Below are 27,461 nucleotides of genomic sequence, written 5' to 3'. Positions count from 1 at the left end.
ACAGTGGTTCAGTACTGAATGTATCTCAAACATGCCAGGTATGCTCCTGTCTCAGGGGCTTTGCACTTACAGTTCCCTTTTCTGTACAGTTATCCACTTGGCTTATTCTCTCCCTCACTTTCTTCAGGCCTGTACTCAAAGGTTATTGTATCAGAAACAAGTTATTTCCTCATTGTTTGTCTCCCCCAACCACCCCTGCTAGAATGTATGCTTCTTTAAGACAGGGAATTTTTTGTCTGTTTTATTTACTGTTGTATCCCTAGGGCCTAGAACAAGGCTTGATATATAGTGGGTGCTCAATAAATATTGCTGAAAAAATTAAATGTTTCAGATCTTGTTCCTGCATGGTTAGTTAATAAACCAAGATATATATACTGAACTCATCAAAATTGTATATAATTCAGTAGTGCCTTGCAATATGTTAACCAATATAATAGAGATGACTTATGTCACTAATCTAAGTAGTTTGGAGCAAAATAATGATTTAATGGTTCAGGAAAGAAAACAAGCATCATATGATAACAGAATAGCTCTGCCTGCCACTTGGGATTAGGAAAATGAGCAGCTGCTCTCAGTCTTAAACTACAACTTGACCTGCTAAGAGGGCGCCCTCACCTAGAACTGTCTCTCCAACAACTCTCCTCCACGTAACATGACTCATGCTTACTAGTTAGCTCAATCCCCTTGCAGTCAAGCTTCCTCCCTCTAACAGAGAAGCACACTGTATGTAAAGGGCCTTGGAGGGCAATGACCCAGCACTTAAGAGATTATGCTCAAATACAACGGACAACTGTGAAGGGAAGGCAAGTGAGAGTGGACTCTCTCAGGTGACAAGTTCATAAGGAACCACTCTGGCTGCAGTGAAGCCTGCCTACCCACCCACCCCAGCCAGTCCATCAGTACATTTCACCAACTGGATTCAATGCCCCTGAAATTCATCCGCTGTTCTGGTTCCTTAACAGACACCTAATGTTTCTCCTGGTCATGACCTTTTCTTCCCTAGACTTTAAGTGCCCCTAGGATAAAGCCCAAATTCCTTGATGAGGCTCACAAAGCATCTCCCAGTATGAGTTGGACCCTTCCCCAACTCTCTACCTTACCACTTTCCCTTTACACTGTATTTAACATGCTAGCAGCTACCAAATCTAACTCCTTCAGTCTTGCTCTGAGATTTTGGTCCAAGCTGTTTGCTCTGCTTGGAACAATCTTTTCTAACTTAGTCAGGCTAACTCCTTCTAAGATTTCTCTCCACTTAAACACCACTTCTTTAGAGGCCATGCCTAGGCTGTGTTAAGTGATTTGGCTCACAGTTCGCAGCAGCCTGGGCTTTGGTTTTCAAAGTGCCCATCATACTTCACTGGGATCACCTATTTAGTGTCTGTCATGATAGCAGGATCTTGCCTATCTCACACAGTGTTGTCACTAGCACAAAACACAGTGCCTGACACAGAGTAGGTGCTGAGTAATGATTGAAGAATGAACATATGAATGAGTAAGTACGAAAATGAATGAATCAGGAAGTCAGGTTAAAGCCTATATAGATGGTGCAACAGCTTTGCCTGCCTAATTCCTTCTTTGCCTTTCTGATTTTAAATAAATATTTCAAAAATGATTTAAAATATTAAAAATCGTAAGAGTATAAGCTACTTTGTTCTTTTTTTTTCCCTTCAACGTAAGCTCTATGCTCAACATGGGGCTTGAACTCACGACCCCGAGACATGCTCTGACTGAGCCGGTCAGGCATCCCAATTATAAGCTACTTTGAATGATGCCCCAAAACTGATACTATGGAACATTACCCTAAGAGAAGGGCACTGTGACTTAACACCCAGTTGCAAAGGGATCTGTAACACGAGAGTATAATTCTTGGGCATGATAAAGGAAATAAAACCATGAAGGCCAATTTTAAGTTTAATTGTTGTTTTGCAAAACTCAGGACCTGTTGGGGAAATAAGCAGGAATGCTTTCTATGTGGCCTTCAACATCAGTCATGTACCAAGAATTAATTAGGACGATGCATCTAATTGTTCCCCAGCCTTCCTTTTGGCAACCCCTGACATCTGGAAATGAGCCAGTATGGCAAATAGGCGGTCAATGTTTGACTAGAAAAGCCAGATGCAAAGAGGAAAGGCAACCACAACCCCCATCATCAGAGCTTGGGCAGGAGAGGCAGGGGGACAGCGGGGCTGGGGTGGGGCGGTGGTCTGCAGCCTGAGTTCGACACTGCATGTTCATAGCCGAGGGAGTACCTGCACCATGTACTTAACAGAAGGGTACCACCAGCAGCACTGCTTTCTGACAGATGTGAAAGCATCTTTACCTGCATTTATGTTACCACTGAAAAAGCCAGACTAAAGAAGCAGGTGTTGAGTTTTACAAATCAGTTATGATAAATGTTCTGGTCCCTGGGTTTCAAAGATCCAGAGGCTCTCTGGAGAAGGTTTCATTTTCCTGTGATTTGTTTGTTTATTTTAACAGTGCCTACACTGACTCAGCGACATGGTCACAGATTCCTGCCCTCTCATTGAGAGCAAAAACACAAACAGGACAAAGGAAAGAAAAGCTTTTCCCTCAGCTCCACAAGCTGACATGGTAGTAAACTGCTAGGCAGCTACCACAGGATGAGAGCATACCCTGCGCTGGCCAAAGACACCAATTCCCTGTCCCGCTGCCCTAGTCTGCAGTGTCCACACTGGAGGGCACTAATGAAAGACCTAATGACCTGTCCAATGAGGCATAACTACCCAAAGTACAAAAGGGTGAGCTAAATTGAGTCATAAAGGAAAAATTTAGCACCCGCAGAAGTATCTAGATTGCCATTAGGTCTAAAAGTTAGCTTCAGCTGATGATTACAGTAGGAAAAAGTACTTATTTACCTACTATATTAATTCTTCATTGCTTTTGAAAATCTGGCAATAACAAGATTATTTTTTTTCTAAGACTGCTTTAACATCCCTCTGAAAATTCCATCCTCGGACCTACTCTCTGCCAGAGTAACATTAGCTAATTCTTCAACTTCACCATAACCTTCATGCAAACATTCTTAACTTCCAATTTCCAGACTCAACAACATGTTCCAGCTCTAGCTCTACTAAATGTCTGTATCTACTAGAAATCCCCACCTGAGTAACCTACCAGCTGCTCCCATCCCAAATTCGTCTTTCCTCTCAAACATGAACTTCCTTCTGTGCACCCCGCAACCCTTTTAATGGCACACCGTGCAGTCACCATAGTCCTCTTCTCATTTATTGCCCAATATTTATAAGTGCCACAATGAGTCAGGCATTATGCCAGGAGTTGGGGCACAGAGCAGTGAGCCAGACAGGCTCAGTCCCTGGAGTTTAGTTTCCATTTCCTCCTACACCCATAGCTGAATACCAAGGACTGATTTGACACAGGAACACAATGAGTGTTCAGAGATCTTCCACTGTGGCAGGCACGTGAACAAAGACTCTGCCTTTACTTTTAAATCGCTGAGGTAAAGCACATTTGGCCATGATGCACGTGAAACAGCCAACCCTAGAGAGAAGAGTATTACATACTTTGGTTTTGGACTAGGGCCCAAGAAAGAAGAGGGCGAGTTTTTAATGATGATAAACATTTTTCAACGTGCTCACCTAATTTATTGAAGTTTTCTAAGTGTTTTCCACCTTCTACATGGATAAAAGTACTCTTCTGGGAAAACTGGTATTTCTATGGCAGTAACAGACACTCTAGAGAGTCACCCATCTATCTACCTTCCTTCTGGATTTCAGGTACAGGACATCCTTTTTTTTTTTTTTTTTAAGATTTTACTTTTAAATAATCTCCATACCCAACATGGGGCTCGAACTTACTGAGATCAAGAGTTGTATGCTCCACCAACTAAGCAAACCAGGCGCCCCTTGGATAGAGGACATTCGTAGGGCACCCTGGAGCATAGCAACTCTGACTGGCATTCTCTACTCTGTGTTACATGGCCTCTGGTCACCAAAAAGACTAAGTATTAAGTAGTTCACTGGTGACTGGAAATGCCCAATGCCTTTCACAAGCATCTCCTTTTTTTTTTTTTTTTTTAAAGATTTTATTTATTTGACAGAGAGAGACACAGCAAGAGAGAACACAAGCAGGGGGAATGAGAGAGGGAGAAGAAGGCTCCCCACTGAGCAGGGAGCCTCATGCAGGGCTCGATCCCAGGACCCTGGGATCATGACCTGAGCCGAAGGCAGACGCTTAACGACTGAGCCACCCAGGCGCCCCAAGCATCTCCTTCTTATATGCAGCAAACTGCTTACCAGCGAGGCCATGACCACACTCAGCTGTGGTTTCATTTAACGATCTTTTGGCTGTTGAATGTGGATCTAAAATAATCTAATCTCAGGTCTTTGCCACACCATGTTCTTTATTCTTTTTTTGGGGGGGGTTAATGTGCAATGAAGAAGCTGGTTATAAAATACAGGATGTAAATGGGGTATGTACTCCTGAAAAGAGCCATTCATTTTATATTTTAGGATTTTCTGATTATTCTTTAAATGATACCAATGTTTTGTCTTGCTACTGAGACCCTAAGCTCTTTAGGGACCAAGACTGGGTTTTATATGGTATTAAGGAGATAATAGGTCCCCAAAATTTCACACTTCATGGTATTTTGGTAATATTTCCATAACACTTTAGAAATTACTTAAAGACATTTAAATGTTTTTTGAATAACAATCTTAGTATATCAGGGCTATAAAGCATTAAAGGAAAGAGAAACAAAGATCATTTTTAAAAACCACCATGACTGAAGCAAGCCCAGGCCTGGAGGAACCAAAACAGTCATTTAAGCACAATGATTTAATTTTGAAAATAACATCAGATAAGGAATACTATGTTCATTTTCTTCCACTGCCCTAAAATACAAGCAACTGGCACAGGAATATCAATGCAAAAAGCTGAAAAGGAACAGGAAATATGACTGATGTCTCCACCACTCCCTTCTCCCTGACAATCAGAGGATGCCTGACAAGACAAACATTCTATCTCACATGCTCCCAGAGCCACTCCAAGAGAAGCCCCCCAGAGATGATAACCATTTCCTAGCAGGAACCACCATCAGGTTGCGGAAAACATTAACTACATGGAACATCCTCTAATATGCTTTGGAATACCGTGCTACAAAAGCATCCATCAAAACACACCAAAGAGACCCTAAGGGTCAAGATTATCTGTCAACAAGTACCAAAAATCCCCAAAAAACAAACACAAACAAACAAAACAACAGTCTTAGGGGCACATGGCTGGCTCAGATGGAAGAGCATGCAACTTAATCTCAGGGTTTTAAGTTTGAGCCCCACACTGGGTGTAAAGATTACTTAAAAATAAAAAATCTTAAAAAGAAATAACAGTCTTCAAAAGCTGCATATGCTGTGTACAGTGTACCCTTCAATTATACACATGTAAATTCATTATCTAGGTAACCACACTACTGTCTGGTTCCGACACCTGGGATAGGAAACAACAGTGCTGCCTTCTGTCAGCCCTCTCCCTCAGCACTTTAATAGTCATAGCACGAGAAGGGGTGTGGCCTGCCGAGAGAAAATAAGCTCCAAATCATCTTTTACGCTAGCAAGAAACTCTTAGGAGGGTTTGTATTTTAAAATATATACTCATGGCAGGGCACCTGGGTGGCTCAGTCGTTAAGCATCTGCCTTCAGCTCAGGTCATGATCCTAGGGTCCTGGGATCAAGCCCTGCACTGGGCTCCCTGCTCAGCGGGAGGCCTGCCTTCTCCCTCTCCTACTCTCCCTGCTTGTGTTCCTGCTCTTGCTATCTCTGTCAAATAAATAAATAAAATCTTAAAAAAAAAAACCTGCCTTAAAAAAACTACACACACACACACACACACACACACACACACACACACACACACACATCCATTCATGGGGCGCCTGGGTGGCTCAGTCGTTAAGTGTCTGCCTTCGGCTCAGGTCATGATCTCAGAGTCCTGGGATCGAGCCCCGCATTGGGCTCCCTGCTCAGCGGGAAGCCTGCTTCTCCCTCTTCCACTCCCCCTGCTTGTGTTCCCTCTCTGGCTCTGTCTCTCTCTGTCAAATAAATCTTTAAAAAAAAATAATATATATATATATATACTCATTACAGGGGCGCCTGGGTGGCTCAGTTGGTTGAGTGTCCTACTCTTGGTTTCGGCTCAGGACATGATCTCAGGGTCCTGAGATCAAGCCCTGCATCAGGCTCCACACTCAGTGAGGAGTCTGCTTGAGATTCCTTTCTCCCTCTCCCTCTGCTCTCTCCCTCTCTCAAATAAATAAATATCTTTAAAATATATATATACATATATATATATATACACTCATTATAGAAAATTACTGCTTTTCTCATCTTCTCTTTTAAAAGTTTTTGTATTTGGGGCGCCTGAGTGGCTCAGTCGGTTAAGCGTCTGCCTTCGGCTCAGGTCATGATCTCAGGGTCCTGGGATGGAGCCCCACGTCGGGCTCCCTGCTCAGTGGGGAGTCTGCTTCTCCCTCTTCCCCCCTGCTTGTGCTCGCTTGCTCTCTTTCTCTCAAACGAATAAATAAAATATTTTTTAAAAAATTAAAAAAATGTTTTTATATTTATTTAATATATTTGTGATCAAACTGTATTCATAACTTTGTATCCCGATTTTTTTCACGTACCTATTTTGACATAAGCAATTTTCATGTTAACCACAGTTTTTCAGGGTTATGTATTTCATGGACTACCTGAACCAAGCTTTTTATTTCTCTAGTGTTAGACAACCGTACTATTTTCAATTTATTTTGTTATAAATTACACAATAAGAAATTATAGTCCAGAAGTTATATGATTTGCCTAACATTATCATTTTCTTTTAAATTTTTATTTATTTATATATATATATTTTAAAGATTTTATTTATTTGAGAGAGAGAATGAGATAGAGAGAGCATGAGAGGGTCAGAGGGAGAAGCAGACTCCCTGCTGAGCAGGGAGCCCAATGTGGGACTCGATCCCGGGACTCCAGGATCATGACCCGAGCCGAAGGCAGTCACTTAACTAACTGAGCCACCCAGGCGCCCCTCTCTCTCTATATATATATTTTTAAAGATTTTATTTATTTATTTATTTGAGAGAGAGAATGAGAGAGAGAGAGCATGAGAGAGGGGAGGGTCAGAGAGAGAAGCAGACTCCCTGCCGAGCAGGGAGCCCGATGTGGGACTCGATCCCGGGACTCCAGGATCATGACCTGAGCCGAAGGCAGTTGCTTAACCAACTGAGCCACCCAGGTGCCCATATATTTTTTAAGATTTTATTTATTTGACAGAGAGAGACACAGCAAGAGAGAGAACACAAGCAGGGGGAGTGGGAGAGGGAGAAGCAGGCTTCCCGCTGAGCAGGGAGCCCAATGCGGGCCTCAATCCCAGGACCCTGAGAGCACGACCTGAGCCGAAGGCAGATGCTCAACCATCTGAGCCACTCAGGCACCCCAAGATTTTATTTTTAATTAATCTCTACACCCAATGTGGGGCTCGAACTCCGAGAACAAGAGTCGCATGCTCTACCAAATGAGCCAGGCAGGCAAGCCAGCATTCTAAGCAAAATATAATTGTGAAAGTATAAGATTTTGAGGTTGTTAAGTGATATGGTAAATCTCAAAGCCACGTAGAAGTGTTTCCGGTTCTATTTTGGGGTTATCTGCTCTCATGAGAAACTGAGCGCTGACAATTTGAGAGTAGCACAGTTATCCTTGGCCAGAAAGGAGAACTGCATTAGATACTCAGTTCCCATTCTTCAGTCTTCATTCCTGATCCTTCCTCGATAGAAATCCTTATCGAATGGCTGTGAGGTGGTGGGAGTGGCAGGGTAGGGGGAGAGCTATCCGTCCAGCAATTTCTGTCTATCCTGGGTCCCAAAGACCGTAGCATTGTGTCACTGGCTACTCTGAGAACTGCCAGTTATCTAGGGCAAAGGTAACTCTCCTACTTGCAACTCTCCTTCTAAGAGAAGGATCTAAAGAACAAGTGCTTGGGTGCCTGGGTGGCTCAGTCGGTTAAGCATCTGCCTTCGGTTCAGGTTGTGATCCTAGGGTCCTGGGATCAACTCCCGCATCGGGCTCCCTGCTCTGAGGGGAGCCTGCTTCTCCCTCTGCCTCTGCCTCTCTCTGTCTCTCATGAATAAATAAAATCTTAATAAAAAATAAAATAATAAAATAAAAAACAAGTGCTTAAGGATAGAGTTTGAGTGTGTTCCAAGTAATGCAGGAATATTCATCTCTTCCTTCTGAATGTTTAATCTCTATTTGGTAGGTGTTTATTCCCATCACTGTGAGATAGAAATATTTACTCCAGGGGCGCCTGGGTGGTCAGTTGTTGGGCATCTGCCTTCGGCTCAGGTCATGATCCCAGGGTCCTGGGATCGAGCCCCGCATCGGGCTCCCTGCTCTGAGGGAAGCCTGCTTCTCCCTCTCCCACTACCCCCTGCTTGTGTTCCCTCTCTCGCTGTGTCTCTGTCAAATAAATAAATAAAACCTTAAGAAAAAAAAAGAAAAGAAATATTTACTCCATTTCTCGTTTCTTTTGTCTCAGCTTAAAGAGATAATACTTTAGTGAGTTCATTCCTGACCTAATGGCTAATTCAGTCTTAGTGGAGGAAGTCTTATTGCTTTCATGTTTTTCTCAGTATCTCTTCCCATTCTGACTTCCATGAGCCCAGGCCTATTTCAATAATCTTTCGATCCCCACTTTTTAAAACACCTGACATTTAAATTTTTCAAATTTGGGTATTTGGACTCTTTTAGAATTTAGAAAAATAATGTCCCATTACTATACCGTATACGAATTCTGAAAAATAGCAAAATCTGCAATTTTTTCCTAGATGTTGTCCAATTCCAACAATGAATTTATTCTGGAATTGGACCTTCTAAAATAAATATGCTTGAGTGACTTGTCAGGCATCAGAAAGGCTCCTCTCCTACTTCTAAGTTAGTGGTCTTTGATTGATTCTTGTGTTTTCTGAACACCGTTTGTGTTACAAATGTCAGATGGCACTAGAAAATCAGTTCAGTGAAAGTAGATCCTGTTAGCATTACTGGTTTATCTGGTATGCTGGCCTGTTAAATACTGTTGATTACTTTACTACAGGTCAGATTTGATAACTGCCCTCAGCTGCCCTAGAAAACGAAGTGGATATTAAGTAATTATTTGTCAAAAGTTTCACTGCTATAGCAACGAAGAAATACTTTGAAGAGTCTGTAAGTCCATCCTTCTCTTTTAAAAGCAAGTGTCTTTCTGATTATAGGAGCTCAAAAATTGCACACCAATCAACAGGGCACACTCATCACATTTATGCAGTATCTTCTTTAACGGCTCATTTAAGAAAGTATTTCCACTTATATTTAAAGCAGCCTCCCACACCGTGTCCAGCTCCCAAGACAGTAAATTGCTCCCTTCCATCTTACCTTGATTTTGGCCTACTGGTGTGTCTTCTATCTGGGCCAGTGCTAAAGTAATGAGGGCTTTCATAAAGAATACAATGATTTGGGGCGCCTGGGTGGCTCAGTGGGTTAAACAACTGCCTTCGGCTCAGGTCATGGTCCTGGAGTTCCGGGACTGAGTCCTGCATCGGGCTCCCTGCTCAGCAGGGAGTCTGCTTCTCCCTCTGACCCTCCCCCCTCTCATGCTCTCTCTCAAATAAATAAATAAAAATCTATTTTAAAAAAAGAATACAATGGGGCGCCTGGGTGGCTCAGTTGGTTAAGCGACTGCCTTCGGCTCAGGTCATGATCCTGGAGTCCCGGGATCGAGTCCCACATTGGGCTCCCTGCTCAGCAGGGAGTCTGCTTCTCCCTCTGACCCTCTTCCCTCTCGTGCTCTCTCTCTCTCATTCTCTCTCTCTCTCAAATAAATAAATAAAATCTTTAAAAAAAAAGAATACAATGATTTTCATAAAGCTTTCTGACAGGATTTGATTACCAGTGCCAATTTCCCCCATAGATTACAAACCCTTCTGATAATACTCCATTATATCTCTTGAGGTATGTATACAAAATATTTCCATAGATAGAGCCACAACTTCATAGATATGGTATGGCACTGATTTATGAACCTAAGACAAAATTTTGTTTCTTAAATTAATCTGACCTATTAATATCACCATACATTTTCATTTTTTGAAAAAGATTATTTATTTATTTGAGAGAAAGAAAGAGACTACCGGAGAGAGAGAGCAGGAGCACGATGAGGGGCAGAGAGGGCAGGGACTCCGGGATCATGACCTGAGCCCAAGGCAGATGCTTAACTGACTGAGCCACTGAGGCACCCCGAACACTACCACACTTTAAATGTATCTTATTGGGGCACCTGGGTGGCTCAGTCGGTTAAGCGTCTGCCTTCAGCTCAGGTCATGATCTCAGGGGCCTGGGAATTGAGTCCCACACCAGGGTCCCTGCTCAGCGGGGAGGCTGCTTCTCCCCCTGCCTGCTGCGCGCTCTCTCTCTGACAAATGAAATCTTAAATAAATAAATAAATAAATAAATAAATAAATAAATAAATGTATCTTATCACTCTGAGGGGGAAAGAAAACCTGCTGCAAAATCATATATACATTGAAAATTAGTTTTATCAAGCTAGTAAGAAATTGATTTTATTGATTAGAATCAGAGACCATCTTTTAAAAATCACACTTCTTTTTTCCACATTACAAATCTTTGTCTTTTTTTGTGGGGGAGGGAGCTGTCATTGCTAATCCTACTACTAGTGGATTCTAGTAATACTACAGCAATCACATATCCGAATTTTTCCAGAAATAAAAATGATCAGACCCAGACCAATCATTCCATAGGAAAAGTGGGGCAACCAGGTGGTGAGAGAAAGCCTGACAACAGAATTTTTATCCATAAAATGGGGAGCCCACCAACAGAACTGTCTGCTGAAAATTTTCACCTTAGTCCAGTCTCTAAATTCCTAGTCCAAAACCAGTACTTTTTCACATTTTCTGTAAAATGGATGGCCTTAATTGAAACTCTTTTGTTCCCTGGTGTACACAGCTTTTCAGAAGAAAAGGAGTTTCCTTATGAAGGATCAATCTAGCTTCCCCAACACTTAAAGACAACCATCTCCTCCATACCTCAATAACGTATCTTAAGTGTCTTTTCTAATTTAAATACGTGTTCCCTTCAAGTGAAGGGTCATACACCAACGGCTCTTCCTTCTGAGACCTTTGTGCCCCAGAGTTTACAAAAGTCTTCTGGGGGGGTGCCCCAACTTGGTTCCGGATATTCAAAAGGGCACCCACTTTCTTCTATAAGAGGGTTTATAACCTTTCTTGCTGTCTAGTCAACGCAGCTTTAAACTTTTCTCTTCTTGTCCCGTTCTTCAGGTTCAGCTGCAGTTTGGGAGGGAAACTCTTCACACAACCATTCACAAGTCCTGATCTCCCCGCCCCCATTTCCTTCCTCCCCATTCATGTGATAACGTCTTGATGGGAACACCTCACCTCACCTTTTGTCTCCCTAGTCCTTCTGCTTCCTTCCTGAGCTTCAAAGCTAGGCCAGGGCCGTTGAGACGTGGCCAGTGGGCATTCGGTGACTGGCAGAGCCACCCGCACTTTCTGGAGTGTCGTCCCCTCTCCCATCTGCCACCTGAACCCTGTTTCCTTAAATAAAGATTTACCCCCTAAAAGTCCCATCTCCCCCTGAAAGACGATGGACCAGCGCCCTTTGTCTGAGGCTTCCACACCTCACATCCTTGTCCACAAAGCGTCAGTCCACACAGGTACGGTCTGCTCGGGGCAGGGCAGGGGAGCCTAGGTTTCCTCGTCCCGTAAAGGGATGGGTTATGGCCGAGGTCCTTCCAAGAGCCCAAATCCTACAATTATACGACCAAATCTGTAGGTCCTATTTCCGAGGCTGGGAAGACTAACTCCGGGGCGACCCCCAAACTCGGCGACGGCGCTGGCAGTTAGAACGGCCCCCTCCAGCCTAAGCTCTGAGTAGCCCCGCCTCCGACCTCAGGCGCCGGGCCGCAGAGGAGGCCCGGTAGACGCCCGCTGGCTGCCTCGCCCTGCCCTCCTTCATCCTCACCCGCCGCCTCGGGCCCGCCTCTCACCTGGCATGCTGGCATCGCCCGTCCCACACTGCCCTGGAGACCATGGGTCTGGACCGGTCTCGGTAGCCACCCGCCCGCCAAGGGGTGGGTGCTGGCGGGGACGCGCGGGCCCCGGAATCTAAAGCGCAGGCACCGGGAACGCGCCGCCTGGTTTCTAAGGAACCGGGAGCTCTGGAAAGGGAGGGGCGGGACGGCTGGAGGTCTGCGCATGCTCCCTGACGGCGGTGGACCTGCGCGGGGAGGGGCCGTGATCGGAGATTGCGCAGGCTCGCACTTTGGGGGCGGAGATTAAGTAGGTTAGTGGAGGGCTTGGTCATTTATTTCCGGCGGTGGAGGCGGCTGGGCCGGCGTATAACAGCCTCTGCTTCTTTCGGGTCTTCCCGCCCGGCATCAGTAGTGAGGAGGTTCTGGGAACTGTGGTGGGCCTTGGTCTGGAATTAAGGAAGGTCTGGTGTTGGACACAACGACCTGTTGTTGCAGAACGGTAGTTCTCTTGAACTCGCTGGACTTCTTGGCCTAACTCCTACAATAACGACTCTTTTTCTGTTCTCTGGTGCCTGTCTGGGCTTCTCTTCCTCTGCATGTTCTTTGGTTGTTCCTTAGATGTTAGTGCTCCTACTGTGACCTCAGTCTCCCAGATCTCGTTACTGGAGTCCGTGTCTCCACAAGTAAATACCATTTTGTAACAAGACTACTCTGGTTCACCATTACTCTGTCCTCCAGGGTAATGAAACCTGTAACCTATAAGCTTTAGTGTAAAGCAGGCTATGTTGGAAATGTAGGATTAAGGGTTATTTCTGCATGGGGAGCCCCTCCCCTGCTTTTCTGACTCCTGTGAGAGTCTGGAGCCCCACTCAGCTGGTATTAGAAAGGTGTCCCAGCCATCGTTCCAGAGCAACCAACATGTCAGTTGAGCTGAGGCAGCTGTTCTTGCTGAGAACTGGTGACCAGCAGGGCTATCCCATCTTTGGAAGGAGACAGGACTTCCTGCCACTGCTGCCACCTTCTGAGCATGGAAGGCTCCAAGTGTGTTGAGAAATGGTAACCTCTAATCTCCCTCTTCTGATGGGGTTTTATCCCCCTTAATCTTTCCCCCTGGATTCTGAACAGCCATGCGGAATCAAAGTGTGCTTGTGTTTGATGTTTCTTACCGTCTCAAGATTCACTCTAGAACAGGGTTTTTCGACAGTGGCACTGTTGACACTTTGAGCCTGATAATTCTTTGTTGTGGGGTGCGGTCTGTGCATTGTAGGATGTTTATAACATCCCTGGCCTCTACCCAATAGATGCCAGCAGCACTCCAACCCAAGTTGTGACTACCAAAAATATCTCCAGTCACTCCCAAATGTTCCCTGGGGGGCAAAATCACTCCCTGTAGAAACCACTAGCCTAGAGAGGAATTAAATCTACTCTGGCTTTATTTATGGAACCAGGACTTTTGTCCTTATCTAACATTCCATTCTTCCCTCCACAGTTTTCCCTAGGAGAGTTCTGTCGAGTATTAAGTCCTATAAAATAACCAAGTGAAGCACACAGGTACTATATCCCTCTATGTTAAGCCTCCCCTACACATGCTATAATCCTCTGCCTCCATGGGGTAGAAATTAATCACGTTTTAAGGGTGGGGATACTGAAGCTGAGAAAGGTTAATTTTCCAGTTACCCAAGTTAGTAAACAGAATGAGGATTTTGAGCACGAGTACTTTCTCCTCAGAGTGACAGGAAGCTAACCTCAATAAGCCTCAGAAGCCCTCTGACTGTCCAGTGTTTGGGACGAGTGTATTTGGACTACATTAAAATCTTATTTTGAGGACAGGAGGACCTGTGGCCATCTTTTTGAAGGTGAATTTTCTTCTTCTTTGTCTCAGATGAAAGCTGTTTCCGGGGAGAGAATTGAAGCCCAAGTGCCTATCCTCTTTGGGGTCTCACCTGAAGTCTTGAGGGTCCCTGAGGGGTAGCAGGGGCCTGGGAACTTGAGAGGTGAGCTAAGGGCCAAACCCTCAGGACAAAGTGAGCCACACAAGGGGTGCCAACCCCAGTTAAGACTCAAAACAGAGACTAGACACTCGTGACTACTCATGGATGTGTATTTTAATAAAAATAATTCTGTCAAAATACAACAGGAGTTTTTTCATCTCTCAAGTACAATTTAATAGGATGTTTTGTGTTAGAATTCTTTCTAAACCCTCCCATGCCCACAAGTTTCATGCTAATGCCAAGTATCAACTTGCGAGGACAAAGGCAGAACCAGTGTGCACAATGTGGAGGACATCTGTTTCAGCTGTAGTTACTAATGGAGGAAAACCCTATGCAAAGAGGTGGCACCTAAGGCACCCAGAGTCCATGAACCGGCCACAGGTCCGGTGCACGGGACCGGCGGTCAAGTAGGGCTCTGCTGCCTGGCTGCCACACAGCGTGCATACCTGAGTTGTGAGCAACCAAAGGAACTTTCAGCTCTCACAGTTCTCTGCCTCATCTTCTTTGTGCTTGCTTAAGGGGTAGGAAGGCGCTGGGTGGCTGGGCAGTACCCCCTTCTCAATCTCTTGGTGTCCCTGTTCTGGCGGCCTACCCCCAGCCACAGATTCATGTGGGTGAGGATCAGAGGTTCTGGCTTTCTTTGCATGGTCTGCCAGCGTCCACTCTGGAAGGAGTGACCGTTTGGTGGCACAAGGGGGAAAGGTCAATAGGGAAGGCTGCTCCCCCAGGGCTGGACAACCCAACAGAGCCAGGTCTTCTTCCTGTCCCCTCAGGTCAGGTCCAGCCCTTCACTGGGGCTCCTCCCAGGTGCCTTCCCCACTGTTGGCTCCCGAAAGCAGGCTGGTAGGACTGGGTGTGCATAAGGGGCTCCTCTGGCTGGCAGGCAGCCCTGGACTATCAGCAAGATAGTGGACTCAAGCAGCTTGGTTTTGGTCCTCTCCACGGCTTGTGGGGCAAAGGCTTATGTCCCAAAGGCAAGCTGTCCAAGTGGGACAGAGAGCCCCTCTGGAGAGGAACAGAGTAAACAACTTGGACTCAGCTGAAACAGTGAGATAAGGCACAGAAAATGGGGAGGTGGCCACGGGTACTGAGCGCGAGCCAGGAGGACACCCAACCCCAAGCAGCACACAGCTGTCCCAGGCCCTCTCGGGCCCTCTCTCAGACACTCCACAACTCAAGCCCAGGCACCCATCCCCATCCCTGACACACCCCTGAAGGTACCAGCTGCTCAGACACTGCTGGGGTCCTCACCAGCCTAAGCCCTCACTCGCTATTTAGCTTCAGGACTAAACTGTTGCACAACTCACAGGGATGAGGTTAGTCCCAGCTCTGCCACTAATTTGCTGTGTGACTTTGGCTAAGTCATTTAATCTCCCGGGCCTGTTTCCTTATCTGTAAAAGGAAAGGATTGGTGGAGTAGATGTTCTCTGAACCCCATTCCAGCTGCAAAAGCCTCTGGTTTTAATTCCCAATCCTGCTCAGCTCTGGCCATTTTAACAGCTTGATGTATGCAACCTCTGGGTTTGGGAGCTAGACATCCCCAGCCTTGCACAGGATGAGTTTCCTTTACAGACATGACAATACCTCCCCAACAGGCCACGGTCTGTGGGGTGCCAGCTGGGGCCCTGGTGGGGACCAAGCAAAAGCAGCAGCCTGTAGGATCATGTCCCAAGGGAGAACTGTGGGAGAGCACAGGACCAAGGCTCTGACCCCATCACCAGCAGTTGGTCCAACTCAATAACTTCTGTCCAGCTGTGGGCCTGGCAGGCAATGAACATCTCAGGCCGTACCTCCATCCCTGTGTGTCCGCTGCCAGAGAGCAGGAGCTTACCCAGCCCTTGCCTAGGCAGGGACTGGAAGTTCAATTTCTGGCCTTGCCCCTTTGCAAGGGCTGCCTGTGCGCTCCCACTCACTGTGAAGCAGGTAGGGAAATCCCAGCCCCTCCTGGTGCTCCTCTGGGTAGGCCTCCTCCCTTCTTCCTGGGCAGTCAGTCCTCTCCACAGATGGCCTGCCCAAGTCCTAGCAGTCAACTCAGCCCTTCCTCTCTTGATTCCCTGATGGCAGTACCGGGACTGTGTTTGCCCCACCAGCTGTGAGGATCCATCTGAAACAGCTGGTGGGACATTTGCAAAGCCCATGAGGTCTCTTCCTCTGGCCAGCAAATACTCATAATAGTCTTTTCTAAGAGTGGCTGGGGCCAAGCTGCACGGAGCTGCCTGGCACAGCTGCAGTGAAGCCTGGCCTAGTAGGTCAAGAGTGCCATCCACTCCAGGAACTGGCGGCCCAAGAATCTGCCTTCACAAAGTCCTAGCTTCTCAACAGAAAGCATTGATTCCATCAGAGCTGTGCAGAGACGGTGAAGATCCAGGCAGAAAGAAGGCAGCCCCTGTACTCAAGGGCTTCTGTCCTGGAATGGAGAGACAACCTCCCCGCAGCCTGACACACAGCAGCTCTTGGGTCAAAGGCAGGTAGTTTCCAGGCAATCAATTTAGAGTAAATGAATTATTTGGCCATCTTAACGACAAGGGAAAAGAGGATGTTGAAAGGGGGAGAAAGGAAGGGGCAAGGCAGGCAGTGAGAGGCAGGGTAGAATGGTAGATAGCGTGCTGGCCAAGGACTCACTACTCCCCTGCTTTGCTGTATAGCCCTGGGCCAACTCATCCCCTCTCTGAAGCCTCAGCCCCGTAGTTCTCTGCTCAGCCCAGCTCTCAGGGGCCTAGGGACCCACACCTCTCAGATGCTACAAACCAACTTAGCCTGACCTGCCCACTAAGTGGGCCCCAATGCCCATGGGGCTTCCCTAGGCTGCAGCTGGGCCTGTGGCTCAACAAAGGGGAAGCCTGAAATAAACTTATCACTTGGCTGAGGTGACAGAGATGATTCTTTTTTAATGAGTTGGACTCAAATAGAAACATATGGTGTCTGGACAGCCTCACCCAAGAGGTGCTGGACCACTAACACTACGATAAATACTGTGTCTTTTTTTAATATATATATTTATATATATATATATAATCTCATTTTTTTTACTTATGAAAATAATAAGCTATCACCAACTTGGATAGGCTTCATCACTAAATTAGCAGAAACCAGCTCAGCACAAGCTCTCCAGAGATAAATACTGGTGGCTCAGTCAGGAGGAAAAAAAAAAAAAAAAGATTAAAAAACCCAACCCCGCCTCAAAACAAAACCCCCCTTTCAAAGTAGAAGGCGCTACATGAGAGTAACCAGCCAATACTGTGTCAGAGGCCGCTCGCTGCACGTGAAGGGGAAAGAGAGAGTCTGAGGACAGGGTAGGAGGAAGAAGGAAAAGAAGGAAGAAAGGAAGGGAGGGATGGAGGGAAGAAAAGGAAGACAGGAAAGGGAGTGGGGGAGGCCAGGCAGGAGGAATGGACTCTGCCCATGGCTTCCAGGTCCCTGCGCCAGATGCCTATGGAGGGCAGGGCTGCTCCAGCCCTGGGGCTGAGGGAGGGCCAGGCGGGGCCAGCCAGCGTGGTCAGCTAGTGCAAGTAGTCGTCGACTCTGGCAAAGGAGCAAGATCCCAGGCCCGCTCGGGCCATGAGCCGTAGACATTCAGATGCCTGACCCAGGGCGAGCATCAGAGGGGGCTGCTTTGGCAGGTTCTGAGACTCTGTGGAGGAGAGACAAGGCCTGGTCATTGCTTTGCCCAGGAGCTGGGCTCCGGTCAAAGTTCCCTTAGGAGCAGAAAGTGGGGGCAGTGGACAGAATCTCTTGGAACACAGTGTTCATGTATCTCTGTGTATGTCCCAGCCACCAGCCTATGGCCCCGTAGCCATGCCAGGAATCTGAGGACCTTAGGTCTCTTCAGAGCCATGGGCTGGCCAGGCCCACAGTCACAGGCCAGGGTCTATCATGATCTAGCCAGCCAACTCAGTTGGGCAGAGGGAGGTCAGGATTTAGTTTCAGCCATGGAAGCCCAAGTCCTGTGGGCTACCAGAGTGCCCGGGCAAAGCTCACTGCCCTGCTTTGGACAAACATCAGCGATTCCTAGGGAGAGAGGGGAGGGGCCACCCCAGGCACTCACGGACCAGCTTCTGTTTTTGTTAGATCCACTTACCTAAAATGGCGCTGTTGAGGGCAGCACACACAGGCTCCCTCTGGATGGGGTCAAGCTGCTGGCCAACTGGGCAGCTCCAGGGGTCTGAGTATGCCAGCAGGCTAAAGGCATCCTAAGGGACAGGGCATTCTTGAGAAGACTGTGGTACATACCACATATACATACACCTCCAGCTCCGGGGGGCATACAGGGCCCTGCATGGTGCCCAATGAGGGCACTGCAAACCCTGAGCATAGGGTCACGAAAGACTGTGCCCTCCCCAGAGCTTAGAGAGGGTTGCATACATCCTGGAAGTCCTGTTTCCCATTGTGGACTTGACTAGAGTCCATTCTGTCCTGTTGCTGCTGCCCCCAAGCCCCTCCCAGAGTCAATGTGCCCCCACCCCCACACCAAATGGGATCCTGCTCTGTAGGAGCGCCTGGCTTGTTCTATACCTGCAGCATCTCCGTGTGGGCCAAATTCTTGCCGTACTCTCGGCCCAGCTGCTCACTCAGTGCCTGCAACTCTCGACCAAACAGGATAATCCTTTCTGTGGCAGCCTGGTTGCCCCCACAGAGCTGCCGCCGAGGATGCCCATCATCTGCGCCCAGAGCCCAGCAGAGAACAAATCATGAGGGGTAAGGAGAGAAGGGGAGGACTGGGGTGAACACCCCAAAAAGGAGATGGCAAGAAGGACTTTAGGGGCATTGCCAGAGACAAATTAGGTGGACCATCCATAGCTGAGGTGCTTTTAGTCCACCTAGCACATGATCGAGGAGTCTGGACTCAACTTTCCCTCTTCCCACCCTGTACAGTGCTTTTAAGAATGCCCATTCTCACCAACTCTCTCTAGCCTCAGACGCAAGGGCCCTGGTCTCGGGAGCAGGCCAGGGGTCTTCCCACTTCAAGCATCCATTCCTGACTAAGGCAGCAGTGGACCAGGTCCATTTAGAGCTTCTCAGGCTGACAAAGCCTGCCCATGCCAACCCCCTCCCATGGGGCAGAAGGCATCTGGACTGAGCCATTACTACCCACGTAACACCATGCTGGGCCATGGTCCTTACCCATGCTGGACTCATCTGTCTGTAGATCCTCGTGCTTGTAGGCGCCATTGACGATGCGTGTGGATACACTCTCCAGCACACCATTGGGGTAATGCTCTGCTTCCATCTCCATCTCACTGTCACTGTGGAGAAGGGTTGAGGTGGGAGTTGGCCAGGGGCATGTGTTTGGGAGCAGCCTGGTTGGGCCTCCATTGCTTTAGCCACAGGTTGCTGTGGGTAAATCAAGAGGTCCTAGGAGCATGAAAGGTCTCCCAGGCTCCAACACTTGGCCCCTACTCTGACATCAGCTATTCCCCAGAGGCTGTCACCTGATTCTCACTCTTGTCCCAATGCTGCCTCTGTGGCTCTCCCCTCCCTGGCCTTGATCTGGGTTGGCATGCCTCTTCCACCCATTCATCCCCCACCCCCAGTGACCAGGGACCCCTGAGAAGTATCTCTAGGCACCAAACTCAGGTCAAACCCGGAGGTATGCCTGGGGGCAACTGAAAGCCACCTGCAGTCTACAGTCTAAAACGTCTGCTGCCCAATCTGTCTGACCTCAAGCCACACCCGGTAAGTCTCTTCGGTGTAGACCCTAGGGGTTCTCCCAGGCCTGTTGGTATCAGTGCTTCTTGAGAAAGTCAGGGCTGAGCAAAGTGGCAGCTGGATCACCGGCAGGGCCCGAAGCTGGAGCCAATGCCTGGCCTGGCAGGTCAGCAGGAACTCCTCCAGGCATAGACCTGGGGTGCAGGTGGGGCTAAGGGCAGGGGGTGGCACTTAAAGGACAGGCTGCAGTGAGCCCAGCTGGCGCAGAGCGGAAAGGAGGAGGAGGAAGCAGAGCAGGACAGGCACCTGGTCTCCTGGTTACTGGTGCTGCTGTGGGGCTGGGACTTGGTGGAATCTGTTGAGTTGGACTCGGAGTAATTGACGGAGGACGGGGATGAGGAGGACGAGGAGGACGAGGAGGAGGAGGAGGAGCTGGGTGCAGGGTATTTACTGTGGTTCTGTTTGCTCTTCGTGGATGCGACGCCATTGCTGCAGCTGGGACTATCTGCTCCTGGAAACCAGGGAATAGTCAGAAGAGGAGGGGCAGTGTGCCACAATGGGGCCCCAGGAATGGCCACAGTGGTCCCATTTCCCTTCCCCCAAATCCAGCAGCGAGCCCCGAGCCCAGCCCAGGGAAAAGCATGTGGGTGGCCTTTCTTCTCCACACCAGTTCTCCCCCAAGCCCTCTGGAGAGTGGCTGACCTGTGTTGTGCATGTGGGAACTAGGGCCGTGTCGGGGGCTGAGGCTGGGGGAGCCAGGGTAGCTGTCCTGGGACTTGGGGCTTCGGGAGCTCAAGCTGCGGACCTCACTGTCGGTCCCATTCACCATCTCCACAAATTGTCGGCACCTGCAGAGGGAGCAGAGCGGCAATGCTCTGGGCTTGGTCTGGGCTGTATGTTCCCACCACCAGCTGAGAGGGGCTGGGCTAGGGGGTAGCTGGTGGTGCCCAAAACTCACTTGAGCATGAAGAGCAGGTTAGGGTTATGCTCCAGCAGTCCTGGATAGAAGCGCTGTGTGGTCTCAATGGCCTCACCCACACGGCCCTCCAGCACCAGCTTCTGGATCTCTGCAGAGAGCAAGAGTATGGCAGTGAGTGAGGGGCTGTGGACCTTCTTCACCACCACATGCCTGCACACTACCAGCTCCGAGCATGGACTAGCCGACGGTCAGGTGGGCTGGCTCAGAGTGGCATGTCTGGTTGAGATGTTCACAGAAGAGGGTGAAGAAAGAACCTGGCCTCCCAGACCCACAAGAGACCCTGGTTTCTGCCAAGTGTCAGGGAGTCCTCAAAGAACAACAGGGGAAAACAGAGGCGGGGCTCGATGCAGAGGCAGGAGAGCAAATGTAGAGGCCTGCTCCTATAGAGGTCAGTTGCCAGGGACCTGGGCATGGGGAGGGGTCTTGGCTGTGGGAGCATGATCTGGGGCTGGGCCCCCAGGCAGCTTGGTGGCCCTAGGGGCTCCTCTTCAGGCAGACGTCTCTCCTTTCAGGCCTCACAGTGGGGTGGCAATGGGCACACAGTGGTTTCTGGGCCAGGGCCCGAGTCTTGGCAGTCTTCAGGGGCTGTGGTGTGCTCCCTGCTGGGAGAGGAGGTCATCCTCCTCACATGGGCATCTCTGAGGTGACACCTCTCAGGCCATCTGCATCTTGCTCTTGCTCTGGGACCTGGTGCATCTTGCTGGGAGCGACTTCTGGGTCTGAGGCTCTCATTCGTAGATCCCAAGTCTGGGATCCCTTTCCATCTGTCTGGCTGGGCGTAGCTTCTCTGGGAGACACAGACACATGCACATACACAGAGACGACAGGCTCAGAGAGACGCCAACAAGCACACACAGACACACACATCCACACACACCCATTCTCCTTCACTCTCCTCTCCTCTTCCTATCTCCTTCCGGGGCTCTGTTTCCTCTTTCCCAACACCCTCCTTCCACAAAAGAGCCCCAAACACACAGTATACAGGCCAGTGTGTACACTAGCAAAGTTTCCTCTGGTTCCTTCCTTTGGTTGTCTGCAAAATGCAGGACCAGAGGTGGGCACAGAGAGAGGGGCTACCACAGCAGCCACTGAGAACCAGCCTTCACCCTGTCTGACTACTTCAGCCCTTTCTCTGGCCAGGAACGGGCAGAACTACTAAAGCTGAGTGAGTAAATGGGAAAGGCAGGACATTGGTCGGCTAAGATGCAAACACACTCTTCCAGAAGACTCTGAACAGAAGGCTGAGTAGAATCCAGGATTCAGGGGAAGGAAACAAGCATGGAGGAAGGGGACCCAGCCATGCCAGGCCCCCGCCTGTGCCGGGCCATCAGAGTGTGCCGTAGGGAGGCTGCACTGAGGCACTCATTCCCATGCTGCCGGGCTGTCCATCTGGGCAGTGTTGGCTTGAAGGAGGGACAGAAGCAGAGCCTGGGGCGGGGCTGGGGCTGTGGGCTGGTCTCCTCGTGGTAAGGACCAGGGTTGAATGGACTCCTGACAGGTGACCCAAGACTGCCATGGGCCAGAGAGCAGAGTTAGGGACAGGTGAGGGAAGGAGGGAGAAGGGAGAGGAGAATCAACCTTACTTTGTCTGTTCTTTATGGATGCTTGTTCTTCCTGAATCGGGGTTTCAGTCATTCGGGCAAAAGCCGTGGCTGTGGCACAATAACCATGATGCACCAGGTAAGATGAGACCATGCTAGAAGAAAGGAAATGCTCAAGGTGACACTCTAGAACTGCATTTCTCACTCATCACCCGATGGGACAAACTATCTCCCTGTCTGGGCTTCCTTAAACACATCCTGGAGGTGGAACCTCCACAGAATGAGAATAAAGAGGCTGCAACAAAATGAAAACTGCCCCCAGTGCTCATGCAGTCAGGCTGGGGAGGGGCTAGTCACCACAGCTGTCCTCACAGCTTGGAGGACAGGCTGCAGTTTCTCTGGAATATGCCGTCCACAAGCGGGCAGGTATGATAACAAAAATACGTGCACAGGTACATAGTGTCCCTTACAGCAGCGGCTGCCCCCTGTGAACTGCAGCAAGCCCAGAGATGGCCGACAGTCTCTCAGAAGGCTTCCTGGAATGGCAGCCAGCCAAGCCATCTAGGAGCTGCCCAGACAGAGGCGATGTGTGCCATGTGTGTGCCTTCTAGAGACAGAGCAGCTCCTCTGTAGACGGCCCCACATGCCCGGCATAAGCATTCCAGTTCAGCAGGTGAAACTGGCCCTCAGGAGTGCTGGCTCTAGAGGGTGATGGGGAGCTAACCCGTGACCCAAGTCACTCCGTGATACGCCACGAGTCAGGGGCCCAAGAAGCCAAGATATAGGCAACCACGTGGCCAACAGGAACACAATCTCTGGGGAACGGCCTGGAGAAGCATGACACCCAGGCACCATTTAATCACACCGGCAGCTGGCTGAGCAGTGGCACGTGTGTGTATGAGTGCATGCAGACACATGGAGGGCAGAAGGGTGAGCCCTCACATGTGATGTGCACAGAAGTGAGTACCTTGGTGTAAACATGTGTCTGACGTCGTTACTGTAATTGCCAAACACCAGTGTGAAAGGCACAGAAGTTCAGCTGTGTGTCCCTTCGTGTTTTAAGGGGTAAGTGAGATGATACATAGAAAGTGCCTAGCACAGTCAATAAACCTCTGATGATGAAATTATGTATTTATATTATACTCTGGATAATTATAACTATATTATTATAAACACAAGGGCAAACATTTTTGACAAAACATGGTTCAGATGAGTCCATATGCACATCAGATGTCACTAGTATAGATGGCCCATTGACTCAGTAATTCCACTTCTTGAAATGACACCAAGAAAATAATCTTAAATATGAAAAGCTCTTTACTTACAAAAGGGTTGCCTATATAAGCAAAAGAGAAGAAATAACCTGAACCTCCCACCAAGGTGGGTAGGTCTTGGCAAATACTACATATGAACACACACCGGCACACATATACGCACATATAAACACGCTGTAAGCTGAGAGTATCGTTCCCTCCCCAACACGGCTGCGGCAGCTCTACCTCTCCCCTTGCCTGTCCCAGCAAGCCTGCTTCAGGGACTGGCATTATACTGGCTAGCCCTCCAAGGAAGAGCTTCTCAGTAGCTCTGAGGGCTAAAAACAAAACAGTGCTGTTCTTCCTGAGAAGGGTCTGGCCACCTAACCCCCGCCTCAGCCCTCCCTTATGGCCTGTCTCCGTATCAGTCCTTTAAGAAAGGAAGACTGCATGAAGAACCCAGTGTGCAACCCAACCCCCCACCCTGGGGGACCCTGCTACCTGGGTGCCTTTGCAGGGCAATAATCAAGGCTAGTGGAAGCCCAGCCCTTCTCTGCCCACCTGTGGGAGTCAAGCTAACAAGCTAACCCACGTCTTGGCAGAGTGGGTACTGGTATTGCTTCACTCAGGCCAGCAGTTGGCAAGTAGAAGAGAGACCCAAACCTCGCCTCCCTTCAGATTCTCAGCAAGACTGGCTTCCAGGACAGTTTGAAAACTAATCATCCAAGAGCCAGATAGGCTGGCCTCAGGAGGATTCTCTTCCAGCCACCACTGCCATGAATGCATGGGACTTAGATGGATGATGACCCTGAGAGATGACCCCAGGCCAGAGTCACAGCATGACAGATATTCCCTATGGGGCAAAAAAAAAGTCCACAGATGAAGAGACCACAGGGCATCCTAGTACATCCTCTGCAAAATGACCTGGGGAAGGAAAGCAGCTCTGCTGGTGATATTACATGCAGAGCCTTCCAATCCAGGTGAGGGGGCAAAGGCTTAATTAGGAACAGATCTGGAGAACTGAGCAGAAGCTGTTCATCTGATAAGAGGGAAGCAGGAGAGCAGCAGGCCAAGTCACCCTGGGAGGGCTTTCCAGAAGTAACAGCTATCCACTGGAGTTCATAAGGGCAGCCTGAAGGAGTACAGAGGCCTACAAGAGAGTGAGGCCCCTGGGATGGGCCAGGGCGGGGTAAGGGCGAGAGTGGGGCACTCACTTCTGCAGCACCGCCTGCCATTCGCCAAGCCGAGCACTGATGGGGAAGCAGTGCACAGTGCCTTGGACCTTGGCACGCCACTCCCGCATGTAGTCCTCAATGTCAAACAGGAAGGGCTGCTGCCCAAAGTTGGCGTCCACAATCTCCCCGGGTGTCTGCAGGCCTACGGTGGGGTAGAGGTTGGCCTGAGGAGGAGAATGAAATGTCAGTTGGGCCCTGAGGGCAATGGGGCAGCAGGGCCTCCTCGCCTTACCTCTGGTGCAGGGAGGGAAGGCGCTGGCTCCTGCAGGCCACTACTCCGGCTTTTGAAAGAATTGCAAGGCTGAAGGAGGCAGGGCTAAGCCACGTTCTGCCCACCTCCCTAACAGACACCATTCCCCAAAGCTTAAGGACAGAAAGCAAAAGAAAAGCAAGCCAGGCTCAAAGTGGGGTCTCTTGCCCTGCATCAGAGGCTATGGTGTCCCCAAAACCCAAGGTCCCCTTTTGGGGCTCAGCCAGGGCACAGAGAGGTAGACCAGGCTCCAGAATCCTACAGGGATGCCCATGAAGTTCTGCTACACGGGTGGATAATGGCTCCTTTCAGAATGATCTAGGACCAAGGATCCCTTTGCCACCAAAAAAGGGATATACGACAAGGCAGGAAGGGATGGGGGTGACAGGAAAGGAAGGCGGGGAGGAGGAGAGCAGGGCAAAAGGGGGCAGGTGGATTTGGACCCCCAGATGCTGGCAAAGGATAAAGAGACGCCACTGCCCTTCCTGTCAAAGGCACACTAAGAGGAGGATCTTCTGGCTAGTGAGGTTTGGGCATGTCCCTCCAGGGGTGGTGAAGCTCCCCACTTTACCATCTATTCCCTGTCATGGCCAACTTTTGCCCGATCACTCCCTCACTCGTCGCTTCCTGTGGCTCCCCACTGCTACCAAACAGTGTCTTGCTGGCCTCCTCCCCATTGTCACTGGGCCCCCAGTCCTCTCTTCCACCTTCCATCCTCAGGCCATGTGTCACTCCTGAATATCACGTGCCTTTACTGCACGTTGGGTTCAGCCTGCCACAAGCTCTGAATCCTAAGACTTCTTGCTTCCTTCCTTTACCCTCCCAACCTCTGTGCCACAGGCAAAACCCACCCCCTCCAGCAGGCTTTCCCTGTCACTGGTCTCAGTGACACTCCCTACCTTGGAGCAGCCATACACATCCTAGCACTTGGCGACTGCCTACATTCATGTCTGCTTATCTCATGTCACGTCTCCACAACCAGACCATTCTCTAGCCAGGGTCAGAATTCTCCTGTCTTTTTCTTTGCCTAGGACCACAGCCCCTCTTCTGAGGCTTCCAGGTAGGACAGAAGGATTCTGATCTAAAGATAAGAGTTTCTAACAGGATCCTGGGTCCTGTAGTCTGGGCTTCAGAAGGCCACTCAGATCGCAAGAGCATTTCCTAGGGCATCACAGGGGTGCTCAGGACCCCAAGGCAACCATCAGAGTGAGCAAACCTTTCCTCCTTCCAGAACCCAGCCAGGGCACACAGAGCCAGGCCAGGCTCCCAACAGTCTGGGTGGAGGCCTTGCGCATGTGACGAGATCTGTGATGACTCATAATAACAAAGGACTGGGGTACAGAAGATGGGGATGAGCCGTGAACTAAGCCAACAGGAAACCTCACCCTTTTCTAAGAAGAGAAAACCCCACAAAGCGCACCTCTTTGGCTTGGGCATACCCTGTGCGGTAGCAGGCTTAGTCCCCTAGGATAGTGGCCTTCCTTAGGGATCTCTAATGAGTAGTCACCGGGACAGGGCTCCTAAACAGTTCCGAACGATTCCCTATACACACCAGTCCACTAGCTGTAAGCCACACAAAACTGGCCCAGAGCAGCCGAGCCATGGAGCTACCCTCCTGTCCCCCCGCTACCAGCCCCCCAGCTGCCTTTGGAAAGGCCACAAATCACTGTCACCTGCTAAGAGTCATGGAGGAAGACCAGGCCCCTTGCTGCTGAGAGAGAGGAAGACCAGGAGGGTCCCCTACTGGTACTCTCAAGCTGACAGCACAGCTTACATCCCTGTTTGGGGAAAGGGCCAGACTCCACACCCTGCACTTGCAGGTTCCCCCGTGCTCCATCCCAGTCAGCCCCCAAGAGCCCAGAAGGAGGGGATCCAGTAACAGTACTTACCGGGAGGTCTGTGAAGGCTATACCTGCAGAGGGAAAGAACAGAAATTAGGCCATTTGGTCTCCCACGCCTCTGTGGGATCACAGAGGGTCCATCAGAATGACTGGGGAGGGGATGGTCACCACATCTCTCCTATGGTAGAGGCCAAGCATGTGCTAGGGCCTGGTAGGTTTAGACCCTGGCCTTCCCTTTGCTGGGTGGCCTGGCTATAAGTAAAGTCAAATACTTGAATATTTGTCCACAGCTCTTCCACTCTCCCAGGGAAAGCCTGCTAGAAGGCCTAAACCCAAATAATCTACCCTAAGGCCTCCTCAGGCCTGATCCTTCTTTTGTTCCAACATGTATTTACGGAGACTTACTGTATATGCCAAGCCCTTTTCCATCCATCACCTCATCTGATCTGTATACCAGCTCTGGGGAGCAGGCTTTTTTATTCCTATTTTATAAATGAGGAAAGTAAGCCTCAGAGGTGAAATGATTTGCCAACAGTCATAAAACTAGCAGAAGTGGGATGCTCCTAGTCTGATGCTAGGAGCATCTTTCCTAGTCTGATGCTCCAACGTCATCTCCAAGCTGACAGAAAAGTGGACACAGGGAGGGTTGCAGTGCAGCT

At 49.3% G+C, this 27,461-nt stretch overlaps 2 protein-coding genes across 3 annotated transcripts in view; both read right to left on the bottom strand.

Annotated features, from left to right (window-relative positions):
- The window catches only part of GFOD2 (Gfo/Idh/MocA-like oxidoreductase domain containing 2), a 44,216-nt gene extending 31,949 nt beyond the window's left edge, over positions 1–12,267 (bottom strand). For both annotated transcript variants that reach the window (XM_025889024.2, XM_025889027.2), the window contains exon 1: positions 12,082–12,267. Coding sequence is in view for 1 of the 2 variants with exons in the window: in XM_025889027.2 (XP_025744812.1) it covers positions 12,082–12,088 (7 nt within the window). In the remaining variant the exon portion in view is untranslated. The remainder of the gene's footprint in view (positions 1–12,081) is intronic.
- Positions 12,268–14,153: 1,886 nt separating this feature from the next.
- RANBP10 (RAN binding protein 10) overlaps positions 14,154–27,461 on the bottom strand; it is a 67,329-nt gene continuing 54,021 nt past the window's right edge. The window contains exons 5-14 of the mRNA XM_025888920.2: positions 26,851–26,873; positions 24,691–24,875; positions 22,266–22,378; positions 20,662–20,770; positions 20,406–20,551; positions 20,010–20,214; positions 19,179–19,300; positions 18,570–18,715; positions 18,136–18,247; positions 14,154–17,688 (exon numbers count right to left, since the gene is read on the bottom strand). Coding sequence (XP_025744705.1) covers positions 17,558–17,688; positions 18,136–18,247; positions 18,570–18,715; positions 19,179–19,300; positions 20,010–20,214; positions 20,406–20,551; positions 20,662–20,770; positions 22,266–22,378; positions 24,691–24,875; positions 26,851–26,873 — 1,292 coding nt within the window. The 3' untranslated portion in view covers positions 14,154–17,557. The remainder of the gene's footprint in view (positions 17,689–18,135; positions 18,248–18,569; positions 18,716–19,178; positions 19,301–20,009; positions 20,215–20,405; positions 20,552–20,661; positions 20,771–22,265; positions 22,379–24,690; positions 24,876–26,850; positions 26,874–27,461) is intronic.

The sequence above is a fragment of the Callorhinus ursinus genome, unplaced genomic scaffold (assembly GCF_003265705.2).
Source record: "Callorhinus ursinus isolate GAN/ISIS: 27379988/994484 unplaced genomic scaffold, GSC_fseal_2.0 scaffold37, whole genome shotgun sequence".
Taxonomy (NCBI): Eukaryota; Metazoa; Chordata; class Mammalia; order Carnivora; family Otariidae; genus Callorhinus; species Callorhinus ursinus.
This window is presented reverse-complemented; position numbering and strand designations above follow the sequence as displayed.